At 41.3% G+C, this 18,942-nt stretch overlaps 1 protein-coding gene across 1 annotated transcript in view; it reads right to left on the bottom strand.

The window, feature by feature from the left end:
- Positions 1 to 18,942, bottom strand: part of Pcsk5 (proprotein convertase subtilisin/kexin type 5) — a 409,108-nt gene that overhangs the window by 206,709 nt on the left and 183,457 nt on the right. The window contains exons 8-9 of the mRNA XM_028770072.1: positions 17,444 to 17,656; positions 6,771 to 6,871 (exon numbers count right to left, since the gene is read on the bottom strand). Coding sequence (XP_028625905.1) covers positions 6,771 to 6,871; positions 17,444 to 17,656 — 314 coding nt within the window. The remainder of the gene's footprint in view (positions 1 to 6,770; positions 6,872 to 17,443; positions 17,657 to 18,942) is intronic.

The raw sequence follows: 18,942 nt of genomic DNA, 5'->3' as shown, positions 1-18,942 counted from the left end.
TTTGGTTGCTCAAAAACAGGATTTATTCAGTGATACAAGAATAGATTCGATGACTGCTATAGCAGTAAGAACCATTCTTATTTGAAAATATTGTAATAGTAAGAATTGCATATTTTCAGTGAAAGACATTTTATTTACTCATTCATTTATTTATTAATCATTTTATTTGCTTACATTTCAAATGTTATCCTCCTTCCTGGTCTTCCCTCCACGAACCCCTCCTCCCTCTCCCCCACCCACCCACTATTGCCTCACACTTCTAACATCCCCCTTCTCTGGGGCATCCTGATTCCACAGGATCAAGCGCCTTCCTTCCCACTGATACCAGATTAGGTAGTCCTCTGCTACGTATGTAGCAGGAACCATGGACCCGCCCATGGTTTAGTCCATGGGTTTGGTCCATGGTTTAGTCCCTGGATGCTCTGAGGGGTCTTGTTAGTTGATATTGTTGTTCTTTCTATGGGATTGTAACCCTCTTCATCTCCTTTAGCCTCTCCCCTAACTCTTCCATTGGTATCACTGGGCTTAGTCCAATGGTTGGCTGTATCTGCATCTGTCTTAATCAGGTGCTGGCAGAGCATCTCAGAGGACAGCCATAACAGGATCCTGTCTTCAAGCACATCTTAGCATCAGAATACAGCTAAATACAGCCAAGCAAAAGGAATCAGGTAAGAATCCATTAGAAATTTCTGTTTTCAGTTTGTCTTTGCTGCAGTTCAAGTCTCCAATATGGTGCTATTTGCTCGTCTAAGGCAATGGAAACACTGGCTAGTTCTTGAGACAATTCGAGTGAATGAGCCTGCTGACTAGGGCTTTTCCAGTCATAATGGACACCTTTGGAAGTCATCCTGTTTGAAACTGTTACTTAAGGTACAAAGTCAGGCAAGTCCAGGGAAAATTGGCTTCTATATAATTTGAACTTGAGGAGTGCTAGAGGACAGAGTGTATTGTCTGCCTGTATGTAGACATAACAAAGCTATTTTCATTCACAGTCCTGGCAGAAGGCCTGTGGTAACTGCTCTGTGTGTCTGGTTACAATTATTTCACTATAGGGAATAATCCAGGACAGTACATCCCTACCCTGTCCGCTCAGCCTCAAGTTGAAATGTGTGCTGCTTTGCTGTTCTTAACCCCCACAAACCTTGTCAACTCTTTCCTGATTGCCTTTTAATTCACTCATCCTTCTCATGCCAGAAACCTCAGCTGAATTCCAAGTCTGAACTGCAGTATTACAGTATGCATGAAACTCTTAAGAGTAGACCAGGAAGCATGGATGCGATGCCTGGTCCCTTGTCTTTGTGATTGCACAGCATTTGAGCATGTGTGCCTGGATGTCTCACTGCATGTGGGGTTTCTACGTTCTAACTGGAGTGAAACTCTGCTAAAATAAAGGAGTGGGTATGTCTTTTGTGATGCTACCTCCATAATCAAACACATCTGTGCTCCCCACCCACTGAACATTTCATAGAGCTCAGTGTGGCTCTTGGGAAATTTCTCAACAGAACAGTTAATAGTGAGATGTGTTTTTAATTAAGATGACAACAAAAAAGAAGATAAGGTTGGTTACAGGGTATCATTACCCAGATGCTAATCCTGATATTTAGAGCTTGTGGCTATCGAATCCTTCTTGTACCATCTCCCCTGATTATGTTTACTTCCTGGAATCTGAAGCTTCATGTGAGTTGCTTTAACTCAGACCTAGCTTGTCACAAACTCCAGTTACCTTCTCAGCAGCTCCAGGTATCCTACATTAAGTGGGTCATACAGTAGGGTACTGCCATTCATTTTGTGTACATATCAATAGGATAGTGTGTAGGGAAATGTAAGGCAAAAGACATGGTGGTTGATAAGACAGAGTGACAGAAAACCTGCACGGATGGGCTTTTCCAATTGCAAAACCTGCAGATCATTTAATCTTCTGAGAAAAAAACTATTCAGAACTTTATTATAAAGCCATAGCAGATGGCATGAATCATCTTTTGGCTTTGCTCAGTTCTTCTTACTTGGGCCATCATGGGTCTGACAGGATCTCTCCCACTAAGAGGTAGAAGGGCTTCCCTTAGGAGCTCCCAGGGACTCACATGAACAAAGGAGTGACAAGTCACTAAGGACTGACTATCAATAACAGAAGGGCCAGAGCATGAAAACAACATACATACAAGCAAGTAATTTGGCCGGCTGACTTAGAACTCAGCCCTCTTACAGAAAAGAGAAAACATAGTTTTCATAGATGAATTAATCTGTGTTTAAGAATCAATCTTGTTAAAGATAGCATGCTTAGATGTCAAAGACTACGAATGAGGGCACTGCTCCAGCTTGAAGCATCAAGCTAACCATTTCTATTTTCAACCTTGTCTTATACCACCCACTGTCATTCTCCCAAGAGTATATATTTTTTTTTAGGTTTCATGAATGAATCTTGTATATCTGCCAGTGAACATTTGCTTCCCTGGTGAGATTTTAGTTTTAATGGTTAGAGACTTAAAAAAAATTCAATTACACCCTACTCAATTCTGGATATACCATGTTGCCTTAAGGTTTTTCCCTAGTGTTGAACAAAAAAGAAATAAATAAAGATTATACAGTATAATTCTTATTCCAAATGAGTTTGTTAGTTTCAATAGGAAAGTATTACACATGAAAATATCAGCACCACCATGATTATCTAAACAATCTAGAATATTCTACAGACTGTATGTGTTTCATGTGAACCTAAATGACATATTCTAAAAACCAGTAGAAATAGGAAATAACAGACAAGTAATAAAGAGAACATGGCTGAAGTCCTTTGGCAAAGTGTGCATGTGTACATGTGTGTTTACGAGGCACTAGAGTAGCCAAAGTTTAATATGTACCAGACACACACACTTGTTTATTTTCTAAGTTTAACTCTAAACGTATTAGGTCTTCTCTAAGTAACTTATTCCTCAGCCTGCTTAACTTTCCTCAAATGAAATTTGTGGAAGAAGTTTTTAGATAATTTAAAACAAGGATGCATGGCAGGGTCTTTCTAGCCATAACCTCTGTGTCTAAACAATTTCAGAAGTTCCTGCCGGACTCCATCCCTTTTTGTAAATTACTTCTTATGTAGATTATCCACTCTTCCAATGAAGGATTTTTTGCAATGGTGAGTTCAACATTTGAATTCCATGGTGATGTTTTCTTTTTTCATAGTAGTAACTGCAGTCTAGGATTAGGAAGGGTTACATCGAAATACTGCGTATTGCTCTAAACACTCTTCTGAATGTCAGTTCTCTCAACCGTATAAATTGTTTTACAGGAAACATCATTTGCTATCGCTCTCTTTTTGCTGCCATCTGTCCTCTGAGTCTAGAGCACTAGTGAATGTTGAGGTCTAGATGCCGATGCCTACAGATGCGGTGCCACCCTGCCCTGCTTAGCTGACAGCAGCTACCCATGCACCCCCCACTCAGCAGAAGGAGAGGCCCACTCCCTGCCATGCTCACTCTAGCTGAACTTCGACAGTTTGACTCCATGACAGCGTATCATGTTTAATAACGGCCTCCACGGCAATTAATTCCCCAGTAATTTCTGAATCTGTATTCCCTATTCAATCTGCTAAGAACCATGAAGTTATTTTAAAATCTGCAAGATCCCAAATACTGGCATACTATAAACTCTCAAAAATAAATATGTCGAGAATTCTCTAACACAAAAGTTAGTTTTTCTCCCCTTTCAGATGATGGAGTTTTCAATTATTATTCATGTTATTTTCTTTGTCTTTAGCTGATGCCAATGGAAAAAGTACTGTGCCTTGCATTCACTAATGTGACTCACATTCCTAGTGATCTCAACAAATCCCCAAGAGGTAGAGAGGTACCGAGGAACCTGAGGGTTTGAGGTTTCCTCCTTGTCCCTATTCCAAGCACACACAGCCATCTACTAACCCAGGAGGGTAGGACACAATTCGTTTTCTCAGTATAGGAGTAATGGAGCCATACATTTAGACACGGCCTAGCCCCTTTGCTTGCAGCGTGCTGACCTGAAGCTTTAGCCTATCTGCTGTCTAGCAAGCTGTGTGAGAGCAGGCTGAACATCTGGAAAGGAGATTGGCCTTGCAAGTAACAGTTCTGTCTGCTGCAGCTTCCTCTCAGGCAGTACCTTCAGCTTACACTTGTAAGGGCTGACTATCAAAACGCCAGGGCTCATGGTTACTAAGTATAAGATTGCAAGGCTAGGTCTCAGGAAGTGGGTAAGGATCCGGGCATAGCCCAGGCTTAGCTGGAGAGCAATTGCAGCCTCAGTACACTGTTATTTGAGCTCCCCTCTGCAATTTCTTCCTTTTAGATAATTTTTGCCCCAAAACTAACCCCAGTGCTTATTCTGGTGCTAGTTTAATGCCACTCCTGACCCACTCCTAGAGAACTCGGACCTCTTTCCTGTAATTTTCAGCTTCACTTACAGGCAGAGGTTGGCTGTAGGTCAAATCAATAGAGTTACAGGGAGAGGCCTATTCCTTCTCATAACCATGGCTGGTTATTTATCACGTGTAGGGCCATGATGGAACTGGCTTGCTACACTCTAAAAATATAGTGGTTTCCAGATAACCTGTATTTGGAGACTATAGGTTTCCCTCTGCTTATGCCCATTTTGGCAGGAGCAAATGTTAAAAAATTCTCGACATGGAAAAGTAAGGAAAACAGCTTCATTCTCTAGTGTGTTCTGCAGCCTCCAGATAACCCGTGCCACTGAGTGGGGTGTGCCTGTTAACTTCAGCAGTACTTAAAAGAACTGTCACTGTAAATGAGATGGGGTCACAGTCATTTCTAAAAGGATGGAGAATCAGCTTAGTGTGTCCAGCAGAAGCTATGATGTTGGCAGGCTAAGTCTGAATCTGAGATTCTGGTCTTTATGTGAGTGTAAGGTGGCTCTAAATTATGGGTTTTTTATTTCTCCTCAATATTTCATGGATAAGAAAATACTCCAGCGAAACTGCCTAGAATTTCAGGGGAGAAATACTTTTTTTTTCTCTTCAAAGACTCTATTTAGAGTTCAGCAAGTTAAAAAACACAGATAACTAACTTCTGCTGCTAGAAAATTTAATTAAAAGTTATAAAGTTGAGAATTTCACCGGGTAAGGGCCAGTTGTTTGCCAAACCTTTGCCCAGTACCTTAACAGACAGAGGATGTTTAAAATGACTTCACATTTAGTATTGTCAAAAAAGAACCCAAAGAGGAGGCTGGTGAGATGGCTCAGTGGTTAAGAACATTGGCTAGTGTGTGTGTGTGTGTGTGTGTGTGTGTGTGTGTGTACACTGAAATGTTCACCCAATGACGAGGGCATAGGCAGTTGGCTATCCTGCCTATTGCACCAGATCTGGATGTGGGGTTCCACTTCCTTTTCAGTGCAAGGCTTTACATAATGCAGCCACAGTGTGTTAGGGCAGCATTAACCTCGGTTCCTGTGTGCTTACCAAGGAGGTGCTTATAAATGTTAAGGAGCCATTTGGGTACTGGGAACTAACTAGTCCATTCTAATGTCATGACCCAAGCTTCCTCAGTCTCATGTCTCCTCCCTCCCACTTACCAGTGTTGCATTCTAGGGATCACCTAGACAGAAGAGGAGGAAAGCCAAGTTCATTTTGAGAAACGTTGATGTCCTTAGTCTTGGTTCTACTTTCTTAGTATCTTCATTCAGGGAAAGCCTCAGAGAACAGACCCTCAAATCCCCCACTGAAAAATGTTCTTGGGCTAGATGTGTGTGGAACTCATAAATTTGTTTTCAGAAATGGTGCTAATTGTAGGCATGGCACAAAACCTTTAGGGGTGGCTCAGTTACTTCACTGGAACAGTGAAGATGGGCACCTTCACAATGTGTGGGATAAGAACAGACAGAAGTAGCAAGAAATAAGTTTATCAAAAAAATCTGGGTGTTAAATTTACAAGAGAACTAACTTGCAGATTCCTGGACATCTTAGGTTTTGAGATTGAGGCAAAGAGATTTTAAATCTGCACAAGGTTTTCAAAGAGCTATGTCAAAGGAACCCATTTGTTTTGAGAGAGGAGGAGGTGTTATATACAAACAGCTTATGAAGTCTTTTCAGAAGGCTTTAAACACAGTTTGACTAGAAGGGCCAGGCACAAAGCTGAGATAAATGGGTTGTCCTTGTCTGTGAGATCCTGCCATGTGACTATGACATATCCTGTTCTAAAGAGTCAATCTATGACAACACTGGTGTCAAGGAATCTGAGCTGCCTTGCTGTGCTACAAAGAAGAGGATCAGAGGCGGGGGGTGTTACTAACTTTTCTAAGGCCAATCTGAACATTCCCAGACTAAAAGAAAAACCAACAGGACAAGACTGTTGCAGCCAACTGGCTAACACTATGATTCCCAACATGGAGGAATCACACAGCCTGCTTTTTCGAGCATATATAGGTCCCGACTCTCTCTGAGCGGGCGAGTTCTGCTTGTTGTTTTGGTTTTTGTTTGTTAGTTTGAGCCAGGGTCTCATAATACATCCTTTGTTATGGATCTCATGCAAATGTGGAATTTGTTATGTAGCCCAGACTGGCATCAAACTTACAACCTTCCTGTCTCGACCTTTCAAGTGCTGAGATTACAGGTGTGAGCCACTAGTCCCATCAACAGAAATGTATGAAAAGCCCAAATCACTGAAATTTTAAACATTGGCATGGAACATTATCTCCTGGCCTATTGTGCTAAAGACTACATATATGGGGGGAGGGAAGGATGTTCTTAGACTTAGGGGCTTGTCACCAAAGGTAAGAAAGAGAGATCAAGGCTTACTTGGCTTCCAGGGCCAGGGCAATGATGCCAGCAGCCATGGGGGCTGAGGCTGATGTTCCAGTGTGATTGTCTGTGCATCTCTGCCTTAGATCAGTAGTGATCTGAAAGACAAAAGTGAAAAAAAATAATTAGACCCTGAGGATAGTCATGGTCATAGCAAGAAGTTTACTCACAAGAGGAATTAAAGATTAATTTTAAATTTAATGTTTCCAGACTTGTGTGACCATTCATTTTCAAAGAAATGCCTGTATAAACCAAATTTAGCTGGAAATTGCCTTCATTAAAACCAGAGCAGGACTAGGGTGAACCACAGCTCAGAACTTCAAGGTATCGCCTAAGAGTCTGCAGTGCACCCTTTCGCGTCCCGCCTTAGTTCTTGGATTGCAATGGAAGTCATTTCAAGGACCTGCATTTTAGACTAATTAAATTGTGTGGAATGAACATCCAGACACCAAACCAGGTATCACAAGATAAAAGGATAAACTATACAGCCCCTGATTTGTCCAAAGTATAACTAGGGGAGTGATAGGTTTCAAACAAAATGTCTCTGCCACTGAGGTAGCCCTTGCTTGTGGACTTTTCTAGAATTTATAAAAATGTTGCACGGATAAATTAAGGCTTCTTCAAAAGTTTCACAGCTTCACAACAGGAAACCCAAGGGTGGAGCTCCTGTATCTCACACACAGTTAAGACAGTGTCTGCTTGTACTTTATACGTAGGCGATTAGCTACTTTTTCATTTTTACCTTGCAATCAAATTGTGAAAACTAGATCATTTTATTTTCTTGGCTTGAATCCAGTTCACTTCTGCTCTGACTGAATTCTATTACCATCCAGCAGAGGCAACGGTTCCCAGCCTGTGTTTCATTATTGTCTCACTACGAAAGAAAATTAAATTTAAATTCTCCTTAAAAAGAGAAATTAAGTACTATAGAATATGACTTTAGAAACCAGTGTGATACCTCTAAGATTATTTAAAAAAAAAGTCTTCCCTCCTGGACAGTAATCCATTTTGTTCCTGTGGGCTTGATTTTGTGTTTGGTGGGGAGATGAATCAGTGGGCTTGCTGCAGTTACTGGATGACATCAATAAACCTTTCTTTGGCACGAAGACAAAGAAAGGTTTGGTCACCACTTATCACAGAGAAGAAAGCTGATGTGAAAGGTAAGCAGAAAGACAGTGAGGAGACGCAGCAGAAAGCACGGCCTTTGTTTCTCTAAGAGGACCGTGAGAAAGCCAAACTTGGGGTAGCAAGCAGATGGATACCCGCCTGCACAATCACCCCTACAACTTCCTTCTATCCCACAGGAGGCTGGGTGGAATTTTCCATCATGTTAGAGAACTAGAGAAGCATCTTGGTCCACTCAGTTTCCCACAGTGGAGCATGTCTATCATTTTTCCCCCTCGTTTCTTTTGACATGTGCAATGCTATCAGATGACCTGTCTCACATAACTATGAATATGGACACAAAAGAAATGGGGGAATGAATACGTAGACCTACAGAGATATGGTTATGTAGGTAAACAGAACTGTACTCACCCATATGTAAAAGAGCTTCCTAGACCTTTAAAAAGTATAACGTAAATTAACCTTCCTGGCAATTTGTGTGTGTGTAGTATTAGTAACCACACCACTGTCTTGGATCTCTAGGACCTATCTCATCTGCATGAATGGAACTCAGAATATCTACGGCTATGCCTTCTGCTGCCCATCACTATTGTGCTTTCCGTGTTGGTGTGTTTGAGTAAGTAGCTGACCTAAGGGAAATAAATCACTTAGTATCTGTCCCTTATTGATTGCATTAATTCACTTATTTGATGTTCTGAAACTTCATCTATATTGTCGCATATGACAGGGTTTCCTTCTTTTTTTTTTTAAAGTGACTAATACTCCATTGTGCTTTACTCCATAAATTCCTTGTGTGTTGATGAACATTGACTTTGCTTCCATATTTGGATGCTGAACAGTGCATCAAGTGTACACAAGAGTGCACAGCACTTCCTAAAATCTGATGTAAAATGCTCTTGAATATAATACCAGAAGTGGAGTTGCAAGATTATTAGTTTCCAAGGGATTTCTGGGGGTGGGAAGATGCCTCAGTGGGTAAAACGCTATCTGTGCAAGCATGGTGAGCTGAGCTTGATCCGATAACATTATGTAAAGGTGGAAAGAGAACTGTTCCCAGCCTCCATACATGTTATGTTTTAACAATAAATAACGTTTTAAGAAGGCATTTCTTCCCCACTTGAAACCATAGGGGATTCTCTACAGTTATTTTTCTAAGGTTACTAGTCTCTGAGTCCAACCATGAATGTATCAGAAATGGCTTATTTCTAGGTCTCTCTGTCTTTGAGAGATGGTCTGGAGAGATGAAAATTTTCTTATTTTACCTCATTCATCGTCACATTTGTTTGTGCAGGTGTTAATTTTTTCCCATAAATTGTGCCTGGATTCAAGCCTTTTCATGACATTCTTCTCCTTACTCTTCAGTCATACAAGACACTTGCAGTGCGGGTCCAGAATAGACATGCTAAGAATGTGCAGTACTTTTGAACATTACAAACAACCATCTCTGGCCAAACACGAGCAAGGAACAGTTTATGAGGTCGGGTAAATAGCACAAATATTCCTCATCCTTTTATAGGCACCAGGCACATACACATATCATGTGCTTATATAAAGAGCTACTTAGGACTGCCACCTAGAGACGCCAATATCAAATGCTGTCAATTTTGACAGTGCTGTGTGGAAGTCAACTCATCATTGTTCTCTACCATTTTTTTTTCAATCATTTGAACTAAATTAGTTGGATGGGAGCTGAGCAGGAAGCTGATGGTACCCTCAAGGGGGAAGAAAAGAAAAACAAAGATACCTCCCTCCCTTCTCTGCTCTAAGTGGATTTCCAGAAGGGTCACTTCAATGGGAAGCTACTGTCAGTGGGAGAAAAAGTGAGGTGTAAATTATCAAGAGCATCTAAGGTAAGGTTCTCACCATGAAAATGAGGAAGAATACCAGGGAATATTTATGTCTATCTGCACTGGGGGATGTGCAACTGAAAGAAAAATGATGGTTCAAAACTGGAGCCATCAGGGATAACTCCACTTATCACAAGATGCCAGAAACAGGATTTTAGGATTTGCCAGTGCATCCCAAAGGAAAGTGGCCTCCAGCGCACAGCCTGCAACACAGGGTGGATACGCTCTGACTTCAGACTCCCTCGAGAATGTCTCAGAATTTGGTCTCCATCCCGGTGGCAGTCTCGCATGCTCCAAATTCCCTCAATTCACCAGCCAAATCAGAAACAGAATTTGTATCCAAAAGGACTGAAGTTGCTCAAGCAAATATCATTTGCGTCCATCACCGAGAAGGAAACTGGAGAGGGCGCAGGCCCCGAGCAGATCAAAGCTATCCTCATGGGCAAATTAGATTTCCAGCCTCATAGGATCAGTAGCAGATGGGGTTTTGGCCTCCACAGAGTTAGGGATGTCATCTTTTCTTGGTGAGCTAGGCAGAGTATTGTTCAGCTGCAGCCAGGATCCCTGAGAAGAAGCATCCCTTTCTCCCTAGGCTTTTATTTCCTAATACTTCACAGCTCATTATTGGAGCTGATTGGGCTTTTGATTGTTGCCTCTTGATGCCATTCTCCAGGGAATCTCAGCACAGATTGACTTGGGCCCCAAGTGACAAGTTTTACAGCAACCTCCAGTAAGTACCCTCTCTCTCCCTGATGCTCTGCGATCCTTTTTATTTTGGAGGTGCCAGACTGCCTCATACCTGTTAAGAGAGCAACTGAAAAGATATTTTTAAAACATGAAATGATTTTGCTGTCTGTTAGGCTGGACTCGTTTCTTGTGCTGGCTCGGATCTGGTTTGGAAATTTTGGTAGGTGAACTGTTTTAGATACAGTGATTGGGGTGAAGGGAAGACAGAAGGAATAGAATTTGTATCATTATTAAGCACAATGACATGGAATGAAATTAGGATCAGTGAATGATTTCTGCATCCATAGATAGAACCAGGATGGGTGTGGAATTTAGGGAGAAGGAATAAGTCAATGTAAAACATCACTCTCATATTGCTAAGAGAACCTAGAAGTGTGAAGTGCAAGAGATGTTGCTGCTTCTCCAAACCAGGATCCTGTCTCGTGTCATTTCTGTGCCATCATAATGTACAGCTGAGTTCCGTATGGCAACAGAAGCCAAGTATTTCTTTGCTAAGTTGAAGTGCTTGCCTTAAGCTCTCTTGGATTCACTTCGTTTTATACTCTGAAGTTTTCCATTCATTTAGAAACACTTTAAGGTCACTTTTCTTTTGATCATTCAATCAGGACTCCAAGAAATGTATACTCAAGCTGCAGAAGTTACACCTGTACTAATTTATGATCCAAGGATTCAAGCGTAGTCTCATAATTCCTACCTCAAGGCTTCCCATCAAATGACCACCAGAACCAACTGATACTAAGTGAGAGAGTACAGCCACATGTAGAACATCCCACACACCCACAGGAGGTTTGTAAAGAAGGTACTAACAGCTAAGGAAAAGGAAGATCAACAAGGCTAGTGATCTTGTTCCGGGATGTATAGCAACAAAGCAGCAAGTGAGGAAGATATTAAATCCTGAATCATCAACGTAAGCAAAAGCAGCATTAGAGTACAATCCCCTGTGAGGATAAGCATGACAGAATCAAATCTTCAGTCAGGGCAGAACAGCTTTGGTGGCCCAGCCTGCCAGCAATCAGGGACAGCAAGCCGAATTCTCTTCATTCTTTGGTACATTCTGAGGAGTATGTGGGTCAAACTACTGAACACATCTGGTCTTGCTCTTCTGTTTACTTACTCTTGAAAAAGAACGAGATTTTTCTAAACTCAAAGGAACAGAGATGACTGGGGAGGATCTGGTGCTCATAGTGACTGCATTGGAAACACGGTGGGGTGCAAGAGGAAGCTGGAGACCTGGACTCTGCAGGAGGAATGTGACTGCTCAGGAGCCTTAAGAGCAGTGGGGTAATGCCTCTAACTGGAGTTGGCCTGTGGCCACCCCTGAGATACTCCAGGCAGCATATGTGTTTTTAACACATATAAGTGAAATGGTATCAGCAGAAGGGAGAAGAATGCTTATTACTGAAAACATGGTTCAGAGAACCTCTCCCAACAGAGTCACAAAGGAGCTCAGAGCCTAACCAGCAGGACAAATGACTTGATTGGGGGTAGGTAGTCAAAGGCAGAACAGGTTCTAAAAGAAAGAGAATTTTCTGGTAGGAGTGACTGAGTAGAGCTTTAGTTACACAATAGATCTTTTGGGAAAGTCACAGAAGTAGTGAGGATTAAAGACAAAACTTTGATGGCTTGAATGGGTAGTTATACACATAAATTTGTCAAGATTTTCCATAGTAAGTCTCTGGATAAATATTCACCTTCTAGGAAGGAAGTAGAATATACCCCTGTCCCCGAGTATTTCTTCCTGCGGCTACACAGTCCACCTGTTCCCACTGACTGATGGTTATTTTTACACGGACACTTATGGAGCTCCAGTTCCAGCCAACAGGACAAACTCTTCGTTCTCAAGTAGTTTCCAGTCTGGCATGAAAATCAGACAGTAAATGAAGAATGTAGACAATCGTGTCAAGTGAGGCTAAGTATGCTGGAAGCAAAACTGACTGAGATGAGGGTGGTGGGGGGGCGGTGGCCCAAACGCAGCGAGCACAGAGGCACACGCCTTTGGAGGATGAAATGGGAGGGTACCTAGCTGAAGTGGTGCACTGGGAAGAGGTCCTCTGCAGAGGACACAGCCCTGCTTTGCTCATGCGGAGGCACAATCTTGGGAGTCTGTTGCAAACACTGCTTCAGATTCATGCGTCTAACTGTCTATGAAAAGAGTAAGGGCCAGAAATTCAATTAGGAAGAGCAAGGTAGTAAAATGTGGTGGACAGCTGTTAAACAAACAGGAGGTAAGCAAAGCAACTTTGTCGGCATGGCTCCACACGGAATCGCCCTAGTGAGTGTCAGGGGCATGAATGCAGACTGGTGAGAGATAGGCTGGGGCTTTATTCTGCTTGACTGGAATCTAGGCTCCCTGACTGACCTGCTGTATGTTTTATTCCCCCTAGCCTTCCAAATTTCTGTTTTCTCATCTGAGAATTGAACAAGATGATCCTTGTACACAGAGTTTTCAGGGTATCTTGAAAGGTTGCAGCTCACATGCAGAGTGCTGTATGAGATTCTCATTAGGAAGGATGCAACATTATGTTTATGACATGTAATGATAACTGTAAATATGTCACATGAGATAGAGAATATTATGTATGTAATTATGTTAAGAAAAACATTACTTCAAGTCATGGCTTTAAACCTGCTAGTCAGGGTGAGCTGGAGAGATGGCTCAGTGCTTAAGGGATACACTGCTCTAGCAGAGAATCCGAGTACAGCTTCCAGCATCTGGGTCAGGCTGCTCACAACTTACTGTAATTCCAGATCCAGAGGGAACTGACACATCTGGCTTCCAAGGGTATCTGAACTAATATGTACATCCATACCCTTCAGAGTGTACATAATTAAAGATAATAAATTTAAAAAGTAACTGTTTAGCCAGATGTGACAGATCAGAGCTTCAATTATAGCAGTTAGAGGCTGAGGCAGACAGTCCATGGGATCAGCTTGAGCTAAGTGAGATTTTGTTGCAAACAAACAATAGTCATTTCTCATGATTTTGCTAAAAAAAAAAAAAAAAAAGAGCTTCTTGCTGTATTCTTGACAGTAATGGTGCTTCATTTGTTGGAATTAGCTGTCAGATCACCAAGCCTCCAAGTCTACGAAAGTATGAATACAATGCCAGTAACCACTGTTGAGTTACGGATATAACACATCCCGGTATACAGTTCGAAACCCAGGGCTAGGTTTTCTTGCTTGCAAATCGTGAAAAGACCTTTTGTCCCAGATATGTAAAGCTTATTTAACAAAGTGCTTTCCCAGAAGCAGATGAGAGATCTTTCCTGTCCCTTTAGATTCTCAGCAACTGTCTCAGTTCAAGTCACAGAGGTGCTCTTAGGAATGAAGAATGACAACTGTGCTTTACCAGAGAGGCTGCAGATGTCAGAAGGAAATGAATGACGTGGGGAGGGGGCTCAGTAAAAAGAAGACACTGCCAGTCCTGTAGCACTCAATCACAGATGCCACTAACAGGATGCAGGCATCACCCAGGGACCACAGGCGTCTAGGTTCAAAGCCTGGTGGTGGCAAGGTCCTGAGCGCACTGTAGGCTTATTCATCATCCTGACATCTGGAAGGAAAGGGGGTCAGCTAGACCATAAAAATCTGATGTTGCTGCCAATTCCACTCATGTTCAGGCTTTTAACATGTTCCTGATCACAGTGGCTCTCTTTATGGGGCCGGTGAAACAGACCACAGGATTTTATGGATTGGAAAAATTAAGGTGCAACAAGAACCTCTGTGAAGAGAGAAATGACCATCTACCTTTCCAGAATGCAGAAAGCTGCACAGACCTAAGGACAATGATGCTGGCCACTCACAGAGCCACATGCACACCAGGTATTCACATACCAACTGTCTCTTACTGTCTCATGGAAATCTCTGAGGCTCATGGGTGTCACCTCATTTTTATTATTGAGGAGGTCAAGACTGAGTGGGTAGATTAGCAATAGGTGGTCAGTATGAAGTTAGACACTGAATTCACATAGCTCCAAAATTTCCTTTTCCCAAAGAATTGAAATAGGAAGAAGGAAGGAGAAATGCAGAGATAGACAAGTCTTTAGCCTTTGTAGTGAGAAACTGATGCTCTTATAAAATTGTCTTTATTACAGAAATAGAGTAATCCAGAATTAGGCCCCTGATCTACACAAGAAGATGTTATTTCTCCTAACCATTAGACAGTGTGCACTAGTGTGGTGAGACACCAATTAGCTCCATTAGGAAATGCCTGACTTATTTCTTTTACATCTAGTCTGAAGACATCAGCATAAGGAAAATAGTAAACTTCTAATTATTAATAAATGGAAATTTCCTTTTAGAAAAAGAGAAAGTACAAAATAGACACAAGGAAGAGTTAAATATACATCCAGTCTGTGAAGAAAAAATGAAGTACATGATCCCATAGGAGGACACTGACATTTGGCCATAGTATCCAGGTTCTGCCCAAGCTCTTCAGAATGGTTTATCCTTCTCCATGGTTCTGTGCAAGGGGCCACAACAACTGCTGCACAATTATAAATACAATAGTGCCCAGGAAAAAAAAATGTCTAGGGAATGAACCTTATTGGCATGATTCAGAGGTCATTCATGCTACATCATGTAATGCATTCCATCAGGTACGAGGGGAACGCTTCCTTCTGTTTTAATATTTTATCCATTAGACTATATGCTTCTTTTAGAGAAGGCATTTGTAAAACTCATCAATACCCTTCCCACAGCAATGGCGCCACAAGGACAACAGGACTGGCCAGGTCACACGTTGCTTGGAAGGAAGTGTGTGAGCTTGCCGCAGATTCTCAGACTCCAGAGCTAAAGGATGGGAATCTTATTCTATGTTTCTCAGGCAGTTCATGATTCAGAGATGCAGATCAAGGGGCACTGGTAGTCACTGACTACAAGCTAGGTGACACACAGTTCTCTATTGAGAATCAGAGGAGGTAACTCTAGATGCTTACGGATCTATAAGGAAGTCAAGCTTTTGATGAGAGGCATTAGTTTTTAATGAAACAAGCCAGACACTTCCAATCTTCTTCCTCTCCGCACTTTCTCCTTATGTATTTGACTTTGTGTTTGTTGTTAGTTCATTGATGAATGAGAGAGGAGGTACTGAGAAGTGGACTTGTATTTCAAATTTATTTTTTATTTTATGTGTATGGGTGTTTTGCTTCAGTCTATGTGTACCACGTGTGTGCTATGCCCACAGAGGCCAGAAGAGGGCATTGGATCTCCTGGGATTTGGGTGACAGATGGTTGTGAACTACTATGTGGATTTGGGAACCAAACCCAGGTCCTCTGGAAGAACAACTGGTTTTCTTTACTGCTGAGCCATCTTTCTAGTCCCAGATTTGTGAGTGTTTAGAGTCACTGGGGAAGAATTAAGGAAAAATTGGGGCATCTTTTAAATGTAACTTAAGTATGCACAAAAGAGTAGTTGGGAAATCAGACATAAAAATCTAATAATTAACAATCATAAGCATAGATCAATAGATATAAATTAATTTCACACAAGAAGCAAATGCTCTCAACCTGAGGTAATTTGAGCTATAGAGTTTTTCTCCAGGTTTTGGAATGCCTGTACAGAATGAGCTATCTTGGGAATGGGAATTAGAATTCATTTATGCTTCATGTGTACATGCTGTACATACAGCCTGTCTCTAAATAATATTTTAAATAATTTTTATGCTTTAAACAGTCTCCATATGTGGAAACCATATCATAACTGTTGGATTTAGTGTTTTTGATTTGGGGTTGGCATAGTAATCTTGCAGTGCCTCCCCTACTGTTATAGAGAAATGAGAGGCCTCTCCACAATATGACCGGCTCCTGCATACCTCCTCAAATATCAGGCAAAACAGATCAGCTGGGCACTAGAAAGGTGAATCCTGATACACTCTGCAAAACCGTGGTCAGAAAAAGAGGAATGGCATTTGACATTTAGAATTGGTAGCATAGTGGCAGGTGTCCACAGACACTGATAAGAGCAAGTCCATCCTCTATTGACTTCTATCTCCCTCAATTATTTCAGCAATTTCTCCATGAACTACAAACTCTTAAATCCTCATATTATAAGGGAAAACTTTGATGTAGAAAATGGCTCAAGGCAACAAAACTCAAGTAGGCCAAAGAAGTAGTCTGAATTCTTAATCCTTTCACTGTTTGCCTAAGACAGCAGGACATGGTGGAGAACAGGGGACCCAACTGCACTTCCATAATTCCACGTTCTGTAGACTACGTAGCCCTAGAAAAGCACTACTGGTACAGGATTAGTACACATTGGATAAATACAGTCCCTTGGCATCAGCAAAAGATTGGTTTCAGATCTTAGCATGTTTAAGTCCTGGGTATAAAACACAATGGCATAGCATTTGCATACTTATCTGCATATCCTTCCTTAGACATTAACCTATGTCTAGACTGCTTTAATACACAAAATCACACAAGTATGCAGTTATAATACTGTATTTTTTGGTAAATAAGGACTATTAAAAAAATCTCTTCAAGGTAATTTCAGTGTGTTGTGGTTGGCTAGTCAGATGTAGAGCTCATGGATACAGGCAAGCAAGTGTATATTATAAATATAATCATGAGTTTTCTTTTAAACTTTTTTGTCCATAATAAATTATCTGTATGAAACACAAGAATCCAGTCAGTGATGGGGGCACTAACATGATAATCACATGTTGCTTCTTATTTTTATTATGCCACTACCAATGTAAATGTAGACCAATCATTTGTTCTTTATAAAACTGAAGCTTAATCATAAACAAGGTTATACTTATGCTCACATATCATGACCCAGATAAGTATTTTCCAGGAATCAGTAATAGATTGTTAATGTCCATAGTGACAAATTTGGTACGATTGGCTAATCCAACCTGTTGTTGCCATATTCTACTCAAACACATATTCATGGATCACTTTATCTTTCAGTGTGAACATTAAAGTAATTGGCATGCAAAGGTTACATACTATTTTTTTATCATAGGATTCTCCACTGCTGTAGGTTGTGGCCAGTGTAGATGAACATTCTTCCAAGTACCAAGGTTTCTTTCCACTTTCGGCCGTACTGCTGATGGAGATGGTATAGATGCTGTTGGTATAGCCATCACAAGAACAGTGGTCCTTGCTCCGTCCACCATTGCCAGATGCCCACACAAACACAGAGCCAAGGCCTCTCCGCCCCTGTTGACAGACAGAGAATGTTAGAGAGATAAGAAGACAGGACCCTGGGTTGCAGATGAAGAGAGGAGGAGAATCATTACAACAAAGTAGTTGCAGGATGCAAGCAATGCTATTTTAATGAAATGTTGGGCTCAAGCTGCCTTGAAGAGGGAAGGTAAGGGGAGATGCTTTAATAAACAAAATGGCTATAGAAGTATCAAGTACACCAATGTAATTCTAAGAGTGATCAATGTTTACAAATGGAAGATGATTCTAACTGCTTTATAGACTCAGGCTAAAGTTTTTCCACAAACATGTGAGACCAACACAATCTCTGTCACCATGATGCAAATGGGGAACTTGAGGGCCAAGATTTGGTGATATCCTATAGCAATAAAAAGTGTATAGAAGAAAGACAAATTTGAATACAGACCCTTTGAAGTGATATTGTACCAATTATAGCAATATAATAACACTGTTTTAAGTTATCACAAGTACTGTGAAGGGAGGCTATCACATAGTGTCATTTAATATCTGAGAATCAAGAAGTATAAAGCAGCCTCTGCCAACTCCTACTGTGTGTAAAAGTGGTAGTGCCACCTCTCACTTCTCATAATCAGAACAATATGCTCAAAATACCAAGAACAGAGTCATCCTTTACATCAAAACTGTAGCTTAAAATAGCGTTGAGAGAACCGTGAAGTCCTAAATAATATAGTTAACAGCAACAAAGGAGAACATAGATGAATGAAGCAAAGCAGATCTTTGCCTCTTCCATAGATAAATTCCTAAGAGGGGGAACAAAAGAAAAAAGAATTTACAGCCAAAGGTACACTGAAGGATATCTATGGTCAACCTGTTATCTTCTGCTTAGCATGTGAGAAGAAAGCTACAGTGCTGGGGATGGCTGAGCCTTTCTTCAAGGCCATGAGCAGATGGAGAGACACTGTTAAGAGTTGGAGTCTAAAATATCCCTGATGTGGTTTGAGCATTGTTCTACAGCTGATAGCTCTATCTGGGGAGGCTGTGGCTCCTGCTGGAGATAGGGTCTGGCTGATTGAAATAGGGCACACAAGGTGTGGCCTCGGCAGTTTACCACAGCCAAGGTAACCTGGGCTGCCAGGATAACAATGGACAAAGCCAGTCTTCAATACTTTTCCTATAGAATGGGCTAAAACTTTCTGAAACTGAGAGTCAAAAATCATCACCATCACCACCACCACCACCACCACCACCACCACCACCACCAACACCACCAAACCAAAAACCAAAAACCAAAAACCAAAAACCAAAAACCAAAAACCAAA

The sequence above is a fragment of the Grammomys surdaster genome, unplaced genomic scaffold, assembly GCF_004785775.1.
Source record: "Grammomys surdaster isolate TR1022 unplaced genomic scaffold, NIH_TR_1.0 198, whole genome shotgun sequence".
Lineage (NCBI taxonomy): Eukaryota > Metazoa > Chordata > Mammalia > Rodentia > Muridae > Grammomys > Grammomys surdaster.
Note: the sequence above shows the minus strand (reverse complement) of the source record. Positions and strands in the feature narration are given on the sequence as shown.